Source organism: Anser anser, assembly GCF_964211835.1.
Source record: "Anser anser genome assembly, chromosome: 8".
NCBI lineage: Eukaryota > Metazoa > Chordata > Aves > Anseriformes > Anatidae > Anser > Anser anser.
The window spans coordinates 10832446-10844393 of NC_139728.1; the positions used below are offsets into that span (position 1 = coordinate 10832446).

Sequence of the window (11948 nt, forward strand, 5' to 3'; positions counted from 1 at the left end):
CAATCTTCAAGTATTCCTACTCCTCGCTTCTTCTCCGTTACAGCATTGCAGCTTCACACACGAGCAGCGATCCCCGTTCAAGCCATACCACTGGAATTTGGGATTGAGGTTAAGTGGAGTAAGTAATCTCCGTAATAAGAGGATACAACGGAACGGTTCTGTGCCATCTGATATTACAACAGGATCTGTTTACACAAGTATTAAAGGCAGGTTAAATTTCAATATCTGAAAGACAAATATTCTAGGAAATAATATTTAGAATGGACCCTGTCCATTCAAGCAGATAATCAGAATGAATAATTTACAGCCGCACTTTCATCTCCGCTGCAGCTGGGAAGAGCTGAATCCTAAGGAGCTTGGGGAGATGCCGACACATCTGCCCAGCAAGTGGAATAATCAGGAGGACGCCGGTGGTCCAGTAACCTGTTTTACATGGGGAAGACTCAGACAGGCAGCTGTAGGAGGAACGAGGAATGCAGAAATCAACAGGCTCGTGGCGAGGTCAGTATCTTGTGCTTTTGCGATAGGGCATGTTCTGCCTCAAAAAACAAGCACCACGCTGTATTTTCACCTCTAAGTTGTCCCAGCTTCTTCCCGAGAGGAGGTGAGGATGGGTGCCTGCTGCCACCGACCCGGCACACTCACACGCAGACCCTGCTGCCTGTCCACAGGGCTCGGGAGCTGAGAAGGACGTCCTGGCAGCACCGATCTGCTCAGAGTGGTTCATTAACAGGAACTAGCATGTAACAGACAGCCAACAAAGCATTCTCTAGAAATTCAAGCAAGTCCTGTCGTACAACTGGGAATCAAGCATCATTTGACACATTTTCCAGTGATGTGGATGAGATCGAATTAGCAGACTACATACTAATTCTGTACAGATGTGGAAGGATGGTGCAGTTTCAGTGGAAAGCCTTATAAAAAGATGAGGGGAATCTAGAAGCGTAGCACTGGCATAGAGAAAACTGTCATTACAAGGTACACAAACGGGGAAAAAAAAGTCAGATCTTTGAACAGATTAAAGAAACCTACGTGTGCAACTAGCAACTGCCAAAAAAAGACATGCAGACAGTCTGGTAGGATTCTGATGAAAGACAGGGAGCCAAAGCACCTTGCAGACTGCCTGCTCCTGCAGAAGGCAGGCTACAGCTATAAACAGTCTTCTCCTGCCATACAGCTTTGATAGCTTTTTACTTATTCACATCTGTTTTTTCATTGCTACTTAATAGTACAGTCTGCGTTCGCAACCTGAAGGTGGGAAAGCACAGACGTAGGTACGAGTCAATTCAGCACAATGAGAGGGGTCACCATGGAAGTAGGTAACCAGCAGAGTAAGAATGCCACAATTTCGATCCAAGATCCTCTTCACAGCAACACGTCTCCCACTAGAATGGCAGCAGCACCATCAGCTGCACAGCCTGTGAGTCATTTTGAAGTTTGCTTTGTTTACCCATGTCCCAACCACAGGCAGGAGATTCCCAAATACGAACCCAGTGACTGCTGTTAACGGGGGGTGGCTCACCCATTGCTTGCCTCGCCTACTGCTAACACCATGCCTTCAGTGATCAGCATGTTTTAAACAGCTCCCAAGTGCTCCCAGCATACTACTAAGCATAGGAAGCGTTCCTGTATGCATAGAAATTTTACCAACCGATACAGTAAGCAGCCTGCAGCAGAAATCGAAGGAACTCATTCACAAATCCTGAATTACAGGCGTAGCGGAGCAGCGTAAAACCTAGGAACAGCCTCGGCTTTGGCACACAAAGCTCCTTTCACGGCCCAATGTACTGGCTGAAGATTAGCTCTACAATACATCTAAGGTAAATCAAAACCAACTGCGCACGTCTACAGCATCTGGGATCAACGAGATCAAATGAATTTTAGTTAAACCAGGCTAAAATGAGATTTACGCTAGGCTCACGCAGGGTAGGTGGTTTTTAGTAGCACCCTGCTGTAGTTTCTGTGCTAAGCTCAAAAGGAACAGAAAAGCATCCTCCGCAAAATCCGCGTTAAACTGGAAACATGCAGGCCAACAGGCAGCCCCTGGCAATACCTGCTCCATCCCCGCTGAAGTACCAGGAACCTGCTCCATCTGCTCTGGCAGGGACGAGGGAAGCGTTTCGGGCACAGCCTGCGTGCAGTCGCACAGTAACCCCAACATAAGGCTTCGCTGAACCATGCAAACCTTCCCTACAGCTGCAGCTGATGGCAGGACATCTGTCATCCTGATACCTCGGCGCTCCCGTCGTCAATGGATGGGTAAAGGATCCGCTGCCTCAGATACAGCTGCCCTCGCAGATCCAACAGCTCAACCAAACCAGTCCAAACAGCCTGGTCCCGACCTAACACACACTCGATTTTTAGAGAGGGAGTCAGAAAATAAGAAGCAAACCAGATTCTAAGCAGAGAGAAAGAAGGGAGAGAATTAGCACAATGCAAACAAACTTAGAAAGAAAAACCAAGCCACCCCGCACGCACTCCCATACCACTTAACTAACAAAAGGCGCAGGAATTAGGATAGCTGCTCTACTTAAAAGCAGCTCAGGCAAGACAGAGACAAATCTGAGCAGTTCAAAACAGTTTGGATCACTTTGTTCTCTACAGTACAGAGGAAGAGATCTGATCTCGAAATAACGAGCAGAAGATGCTTTTCATAACTAGCATGATGTTAAGTCATTATTTTCCTTTCTGTTGATGTTTTGAAAGCATCAAAGGAGGCAGAAGTTTAAATTTTAACATTTAAAAAACAACAAATATATTAAACCTTTTTATTCTTCCCTTCCCAAGCATGTTTAGACACAAACATTACAGTACATATAGAACATTATATCACAATGAGTAAGGGAAAAAAAACACAAAATACCGAATTACACACTTTGGAGTTTTGTTGTGTGAAGCTAGCCACCTGTGCCTTACCCATAAGAAACTTTAGGAACTAAAATGCAAAGGATCTGCACGTCCCATCCATTTTAAGATGCACAAAGTCCCACCCTGTTGGTAAAACAGTTACACCTAGGGAAGGAACACACAAGGCAAGGAGCTTCTGGCTTCACTTGGAGCACACCCTCCAGCCGTGAGTTACCCCACAGCAAGCCCTGTGCCCGCAGGGCAGGCCCTGCGGAAGATGCTCAACCTCTCCTGCAGGACCCGAGGAGGTGGCTCACCTGTCCCTCAACCCCAACTGATCCCGGGAGCTCAGCTCCACCTGCAGCTCAGAGGCAAAGCCGCCCTGAAATTCCCGCAGAACCCAGCACATCATCCTCAAACATCACACCACAAAGTTTTATTTGCTCCCACTGTTGATAACGCACTGACAAAAAAAAAAAAGGAAGCCTTGTAAACGCTCCAGTCTTCTATAAAACTGATGCTGTGTTACTTTTTCCCCTCAACAAAACCAGTAAACTGTCTTTAGGAGTTAATAAAGATGGTTGGTTTGGCCTACACAAAACACAGAAAACATTTTGTGCTGTCTGGGGGAGAGATCCTCCAGGTTTGTGGGTTTTCAGGCAACTTTGTCACTCAAAAGATACAAGCAGGACTTCCCCCTTCTGTCAGTGTATTGTTCGCAAGCTGCATTTGTGTTTTCCAAAGCCCACACGCTTTACCCATGTATTTGAGACGATGCCAGCACCACAACCGCCTGCCGGTAGAAATTCAGTTCCAGGACCCGCAAGTTAAGAGCAAAGGGTGCGACTGATTTAACAAAGTAAGTGGGCTGAGACAAATAAGCAGCCAAGTGTCAGGTTAAATCTAAGAGTTACACCTGTCTGAGCATTGCCTCAAGGAAGTTTTCAGCTCAGACTGCACCTCTGAAAAGCATCACTAAATATTGCCCCTTCACAGCCCCATTTTGTCTATTAACCATCGCAATTCTAAAATTCTTGTAAAAGAGCAAGTAGAGTTAAACCCAAAAAATAGTATTCCACATTCCACTAATGAAAGCACGGAGGTCAAAAACAGTTTGAAATCCCCAGGAAGGGCAAATAAGTAGGGACTGAAGCAACATAAACTATTCGGTACACCAAAGACAACAGAAGGAAGGAGAGAATAAGGCTATAAAGGACTCTGTGGAGAACTACTGCACTTATCACTTAAACTATTCAAAATGCAGAGAGCTTAAAACCATATGCTGTATTAAAATCACTTATCTAGAGGATTCAGTGGCAATAAACACATTCAAACACAAAATATACTCATGCCAACGTACGGGAGGTAGCACAGCATTCAGGGAGCGCCCGGGACGAAAGGACAAGACTCTCACAGCTCCAGCCAGCGGTGACAAACCAGGAGCCAGTGTCTCTCCAGCACAATTATCTCCCGAAGCCGCTAGCTGCCCCAGGAAAACAAAGGTCTATTCTCAAGCGATGAGGAAAGTACTTCCACCAGTGAATGTCCTTATAAGCAAGAGGAATCCAGCTGTTGAAGTCCCAGGCTATACAGAGACAGTTATTGTTCTGGTGACAGAGGACAAAGAGTCCTAACAATCAAAAATAGCTCGCAGGCTGCGAAGGGCCAAGCGCTTGCCCATCAGTGTATTAAGTTTACCAATTTTGGAGGACTGAGGACAGAAAAGTAACACTACTGTGTGCCCGGCATCCAATGCCAAGAAAAACACGATGCTCAGTTGCAGTTCGCTTACCTTCTATAGAAGGGGCCTGGTCCACAGCTGCATATAGCATCTCTTTCAAAGCCTGGAGGGGAGAGAGAGAACAAGGAATGCTGTCAGCAGCAACAACAAAAAAAATTACATTGTTTTGATACGCCTGTTTGAAAACAAAAGCAATTAAAGTCCTTTTATCCCTCCAGACTGACACCCAAAGCTACGGAACGTGATGTCAGTGCTATTACACGCATCTCTGTTAACAAAAGAAACACGCGTTCACGTTTATTGACTGCTTCAAAGGCCTGCTACCTTGCTAATCTACAAAATTTATCCCAACCGTACTTATAAACATCTCCCTTTGGAAAAAATGTTTCCCAGTTGGTAGGATGTTAAAGGTTTCATAAAAATACAAACCGTGGGATGACACAGAAAGGAGTTTGTGAAGACGAACAGAGGAACAGCAGCGGCAGGGATTTAGCACTGTTATATAGTACAGCAGTGCGGAAACGCACGTCTGAGAGCTGAGGAGGACCTGATGGACCAGAGCAGGGAGCCACAGGAGGCTGCCTCCTCTGGAGAAGGACACCAAAGGGCACGGCCAGCAGAGGCCAGAGCTACTAGCCAGGCCCTCGCCCCGCGGAGGAGGCAGCGTGCTGCTCCTGGGGATGGCCGGAGCCAAGGGCTAAAGGCGTGCGCTGTTGCACATCACAAGCGCATGCAGGAATCAAGTAACTTGGATCCTGTGTCTAATGGAGTAACTCAAAATGTAGTTTTGGAACCAGAGGCAACTAGGAAAGGTCCGTTCCTATTGCAGGACGTTCATTTACACGCACACCACCATCACTTGGTGAGGAGAGGCATCTTAACTCACGCAAAGAGCACAAGCATGTTTTGCAAACTCCTGCTGCAAGAATTGTGTTTTATTCCTGGACTTTTGGACCTCCAGAAATCTAACACACAAAAGCCATTCGGGTCTTTCAAGCTTCCTGCCCCTGCCTCCCGTTACCCAGCAGGTCCCAGAGCTCCACAACCCCTCCGCTTCTTGTGCCCCCCTCCCTCCCCCAGGGAGAACATCCCAGCCTCCGACAGCTGCCCTAACACCCCCATGGGAAAAACCCCACGCTCAGCAAGTAGAAGCTCAGCACTGTTGTAACATGGGTTATGAGCCTGCTAAGTAAATATAAGGTCTAAAGGACACGTCTGTTTATCACGGGCTATCATAGGTGGCCGGTGAAACAGGCAGCTCAGACATCTCTCAAAGGTCTCGTTCCCAAGTCCACAGAGGTCTCAACAAAGGTCACTTGCATAATTGTTTTCCCAGCTAAGCCGTTGCTGAATGATCCTCATTCCAGTGACACAGCTCTCTCCTTCCCTCGGTTCTGTTTCCATTCCTCCCCAACACCGGCCGCTCCGTCCCCTTCCTCCCATGACTCACCGCCCGCAGCGCGTGACCCGGTTCCATGCATCGACTGGTCAAAAAAAAAAAAAATACAAAACCCAAACCACCCACAAGCCACCTTCTCCTTTTTCACCCTGCTCGTCATCCTTGCCTACCTGTAACTTTTTCCACGAACCAGTGCCGCACGAGGCAGGAGAAACAACCCCAAAGAGACAGCAGGTGGGAAGCCACGCCGTACCCCAGAGGGGCGGCACGCTTCCCATCGCCGCTCTCATCGGCCCCTTAGCGCGGAGGGACCAACGCCGGAGGTCCCGTGGGCAGCAGACCTGACACCAGCCCCTGGAGGCGAGGGTGAAACCCAGCATGTTTAGTCCCCTGCCCACAGAGCTGGTCCAAAAAGCCACCCATCACTGTCAGCTTCACATGTTTAAGAATTACTCCTCCAGCCCTCAAATGAAACAAAACCATGGGGTGTTTTGTTTTTTTTTTTTTTAAAAATGTGCTTCTGACACACCTTGTATAAACTTACATACACATATATCACACAATAACAAAAAAGCAGAAAGAAAACACACTTAAAAATGCAACTGTCTAGCCACAGCAGTGAGCAGATTCAAGGACAAAAGCCTTAAAACGCTGGAACAAAGCGGCTGGTTTAAGTGACTAGTTTGCAGGCTGCTAATGCTCTCCTAAGCTCGTCCGCTAGCACCCAGAAGGACAACTAGTGAAATAGCACAACAGATTTGTGTCAGGAGGTGGCAAGCTTGGGTGCGAACTGCCTATCATGACGCACTGTTTGAAGAGCAGAGCTGGCCACGTCCCAAAAACTGAGAGACTGCTCCTGGAAGAGGCTGAAGACGAGCAGGCTACGCGCACGGCGGCTTTTGCTTTCCACGCCTACTTCCCGCTGCAGGCTTTGTCGCAGAGAAATGATTCTTAAAACTCCGCAACCTGCTTCCCCTACCCAAGGGGGAAAGCAGTTAACACCCGAAGTCTCCTTTAGAAGGGAAAAAAAGTCACCTGCTCCTACATCCTACCATCTCCACCATCCAAATTCGGGCCTGGAGTAACTGTTCCCATTCTCCTCCTTCCCCAGAGGCTGGGATTTCAGAGGTATTAAACACTTGTTGTTTTCAAACATCAGCTAATTGCTTTTTTCTTTAGAACCTCCCACAGCAGGGGGGTGGGATTAGAAGATCTTCAAGGTTCCTTCCAACCCAAACCATCCCACGATTCTAAGAACTTGTCCCAAGAATTGGTGGATACTTCTCAGCCTTCCCTGCTCTAGCAGAGCGCACAGCGATGAGTTAAATACGCAGGGAAACATAAGTGTAAATAGACTATGTGCTGAAGAGACTTTTAAGAGCTCACTAAAGAGACTTCTGCACCCAGATAAACAAATTCAGGCCAGATAAACTGACACAAAACTGCCATCTGGCAACTGTAAAACTCCACCGAGTTCCCAGCAGACTGACAGGCGCACATACACTTGTGTCAGGAGGCCTGAGCAGACTGAGCAATGCTCTCCTCCTCCTGCAAGCACTTCAGAGAGGTACACACTGGCAGAGGAAATTTGTATCATGATTAAGGATAAACAGAGGCCCGGCAATCCAACAGTTCCACTGCATCTACAAACGCACATTAAATGCAGTAAAGAATGGGTTCAGAAAGAAAGCATCAGCTGAAATTCATCCGTGAGTCACCTTAATTTGTTCAATTCTATGTCAAAAAGCAAATTCTGTTGTCTGACACAAAGACTGGATTTTGTTTCGTCTCATGTTTTCACACCGAAGGAATCAAAGAGTAAAGGAAGGGTTCAAAACCTAAGGTTTTAAGGCAAGAAGCGGTGCTGGAGCGAGCCTTTACCCCGCTGGGGAGGCCACTAGCACTGCAGACAACAGGGTGCCAGACACCCCAAGCCAAGGCGCTCGGACCTGGCCTTAGCACAGAGAGGGCAGCAGGTGCAAATCTAAAGATGTGAGCAATCTTTAGAGTGAAAAGTCAAATCAAGTCAACCGAGGTTTTTGTAAAACACTGTGTAAATGCTCACTCAGTCACAGCCCATGTCTTTGTGAAAAGCTGAATGAGACGGAGCAGTATGCATCACCATTCTTCTTTTTCACTTGCCGACTGCTCTTTCTTAAAAAATAGACACACAGTAATGGCACTGCAGTGCTTTTGCTGAAAAAAAATTAAGAATCCAAGCTATAGGTATCAAAGTATATCTTTTTCCTTGTTTAGACAGGGGAAAAATCTATTCATTTTCATTAAACTCTTCCATGGACCAAGTACCCGCCCCAAGTCTGGGCAACTTGCACACTTCCTACAATCACAGTTACAGTAATTAAACGGGTCACTGTTTGAGGGAAAGATCGCATTACTGATAACAACTCAGAGGGCTGTAAATCAAAAAGAGGGCTGTAAATCAAAGACCATCTGAAAGTGAAACTACACATTCAGATATTTAAAACATTGCCTCATTCTTCTTCTTGACATCATCAGCAACAGATTACATCCTCCTAGTCTTATTGGCCATTTGTGCAAGGCAGAGCTCCTTGTAGCCTCGCTTGTCTTCAAACCAGAGCCTTCCCACCTGGAGAGGACCTCAGGGTCTTACAAGACTTAGGGGCTGCGTGAAAGTCACCTGCTCTCCAATGGAAAAAGCTACGGACATCAGAGTTGAAAAATCAGATGACTACATGTAAGCCTTATCAACAGACTGCCTTGAAGACAATTGCTATTCCATCTTCCGGTCCTTTCATTATCATCACTAACCTGTCGTGGTAAGTCCCTGCAAATGGGACTGATCTTTTCCGAGTTAAACACAATGGGATCTCTCACTCCGAAATGGTAACTGATTACTGCTTTAATTAAGGAGGAGATATAAACTGTCAAATAAAAAACCACGTTAAGATATTTAAATGAATTATACACATACGTTTTTAGAAAAAAAAATTACTACGATGCACAATGTAAGAAGTATTGCACACAAATAATGAAAGCAACATTTGCCAAGCAACAGCTTGGCATTTCTCTTGACAAAGGAGGGTTGCATGCTTCTTGCCTCGAGTATCACCAACAAGTAAACCAAGGTAGCGCCGCGCTCCACACGACCACCAGCCACTGAATAATAAATGCCAGACTATTGCACTACTGGAATATGCATGAGCAGCAGGCTGACTCACGTTCAGCCAGCTACAAGGCTAACAAAGAGTTTTGAAACTTACTACTAAAAGGGAGGGTGGGGTTTTTATTTTAATTCACTCAATATTCAGCTATCGCTATCTGTCCAACGAGGAGAACGCTATGTCTAGAAAGGGAAACATCTATAAGGAAGATTTTACTGAAATCTACCTTTATTTTAAACTGGGATGGGGGAAGGGAGAAGGAGAGAACATCAGTGCCCTAGTTAAAACATCTGAAAATTAACCTCCTGTAATGAAAGCAGCGGCCAATGCGCAGCAGAGTTCTTCACGCCTTAATCGAGGTGTCATAGTTCGCTGAGTCTCCTTCACCCTCCCTCGACTTCCATCTGGTCAGCCAGGAGCGAAGCCTTCTGCACATCTTTTTTCCTCCTTGACTTCCCCTCCAGCCCCACCTCCGAGCCTTCCCTTAGGACCACACGCAAGTTTTCTGCTCCCAAAAGCAGAAAACAACCCCGAGAGCTCTCGCACAGATAATCCATCGGAGACCCGATGCAGAACTAATCTGGTACCGTACTGAGACAATGGGCTCCCTCCTTCGCAAAAACTGATGTCTTACTTGGGCAGCTCGTTTGCAAATAACTCAGGTAGATCACAATTTTGTTCTAAAGTGAAACCTGCCTGCAGTTTTTGTTCAAACATCCATTCCTTTGCACTCAGGTAATGGAAAACAAAGGAGTGGTCAAAAGGGAAGATATAAACTTTTCAAGTCTGACAAGAATAACACAGCAAGCTAAGATAAACATGGTTTCCTTGCGAGAGCAGACAGCTTCATAGGGATACGAGAAATAAATCACTATTATGGTTCCAGAGAGAAAACCCTGGCCCTCGAATGATAACAAGCGTTGAGTGTTTTTTTTTGCCTGGCTCAGCGGGTCAAGAAGCCCGCTGCCGACGGCTCTCCTGGAATCAGCTTTCAGCCGGCCAGGTTTAATTATTACTCGCGGAGATGACCGGTGCTGCTGGGGAGAATATCTCGAAGCGGTGACAGTGAAATAAGCAGCGGTTTTACCGGGGATAACGGCCTCCCTGAGCACCAGCCACCAGCCCAAAGCCTAACAGCGGGCAGGAGCCTGGGTTGAGCTGCTGAGGTGTCAGCGCGACCTTCCCACAGCAGGCACCGGGGGCTGCAGGGGGGGGCCCGGGCCAAGCCCAGCACCCCCAGAGGGGGCTGGAGGAGGCTCGGGGGGGACCTCCGGTACCGGGCTCCACGAGACGGTGCTGCCTTGGGGTGATTTCTGCTTCACCCCCCGTTCTTCTGACCTTCCCGCTAGGCCGAGAGGGTAGAGGAGAAAACGGGCTGGGCGCCGACAGCCCCCGCGGCCCCATCCCTCCGCGCTGCCCCTCGCTGAGGGGAACGGCGGCGGCGGCCTCCCCCCCGCCCCGGCCTGCGCCCCCCTCCCGGTGCCTCCGCCGGTGGGACCGGGCAGGGGCAGCCCCCACCTCATACTGGATGTACTGCTTCCGCCACTCGGGGGTGATGTGCGCCGCCAGGTGCTCGGCGAACTTCATCCTGCCGCCTCCTCCTCCTCCTCCTCCTCCTCTGCCGCCGCCTCGCTCGCTCCGAGCCTCTTCAGCGGCGCCTGGCCGCCAACGGGCCGCCGCCGCCGGTACTGGGGGGCGGGGGGGGGCCTCCGCCGCCGCACATGGGCCCCCGCCCGCCCGCCCCGCTGCTCCTCAGGCGCCGCCGCGGGGCCTCCTCCTCGGCTCGGCTCGGCTCGGCTCGGCTCGGCTCGGCTCGGCTCAGCGCCGCCCCGCCGCCGCCGCCGCCTCCCCGGCCGCCGCCGCCGCCGCCATCTTGCCGCCCCGCCTCCCCGCCCCGCCCCGCCGCCCAGCCCGCCGCCGGCACGGCCGCGTCGCCACGGCAACCGCCGGCACCGCCCGCCGGGGGCGGGGTTTCGGCGGGGTGGGGGCGTGGCTCGGCGAGGCCCCGCCTCCTCCTCGTCGTCGCCTCAGAGCTGGCCCCGCCCCTACGCGCGGGGCTGGAGGACGGATTTTTGTGGGTTTTGCCCCAAAAGCTGGCCGTGGGGCCGCGTGGGAGCACACAGCGCGTCACCCCGGGGGTGGCGGGCAGCCAGCGGGTGTCCTGGGCGCTGCAGCCCGCAAACCCAGCACCCGGAGTAACCAGAGAAACCCCCCATCCCCTGCACCTCAGGTCGCTTCCCAGCCGCCACGGGGCAGGTGGTTATCGCTGATAAACCACGGTGGCAGAGGCACAGCAGAGGCCGGGCTCCTCTCCCTGCCCATCGCCATGGTCCCCAGCCACATCTCCGGGTCCCCCTGCCACCGGAGCAGGGCACCCAGGGGCTGTGGTGGCACCACGCTGCTCCAGCCCCTTCCCTGTTCCCATTTGCACCACGACTCTCTCCGTGCTGTTTCAGCCAGGAAAAGATAAAAGAACCGGCGTTACTTGCTTTTTTTAAACCAAATGAGGAGGAGTCGGGAGTGGGCTTTCCGCCAGCGCAGTCTGGCACATGCTTTGTTGAGAGCATATAGAATAATTTATAAATAGCGTGTTTTTCTTTTAAAAATATATATTTTTAAAGATCCTGTATTGCTGGGGAGAAGGAGTCTTCAAAAGAGGCCATAGAAAAACAGTCTTTCAGAGGGAAAACCACCCAGAGGCATACCGGCCAGCCTCTCAAAGGCTTGGTTGGGCACAAGCCCCCCAGCCCCGCAGCATCACCGTGGGCTTCCCGCTGCCCCCAAACCCCGTCCAGCCAGCCCCGCTGCGGGGCTCATC

General features: G+C 49.8%; 1 protein-coding gene across 1 annotated transcript in view; it reads right to left on the minus strand.

Moving 5' to 3' along the window:
• The window catches only part of XPR1 (xenotropic and polytropic retrovirus receptor 1), a 102636-nt gene extending 91648 nt beyond the window's left edge, over nt 1-10988 (minus strand). Inside the window, exons 1-2 of the mRNA XM_083845847.1 lie at nt 10649-10988; nt 4640-4691 (exon numbers count right to left, since the gene is read on the minus strand). Of these exons, the coding sequence (XP_083701973.1) occupies nt 4640-4691; nt 10649-10717 (121 nt within the window). The 5' untranslated portion in view covers nt 10718-10988. The remainder of the gene's footprint in view (nt 1-4639; nt 4692-10648) is intronic.
• Nucleotides 10989-11948: the final 960 nt, after the last annotated feature.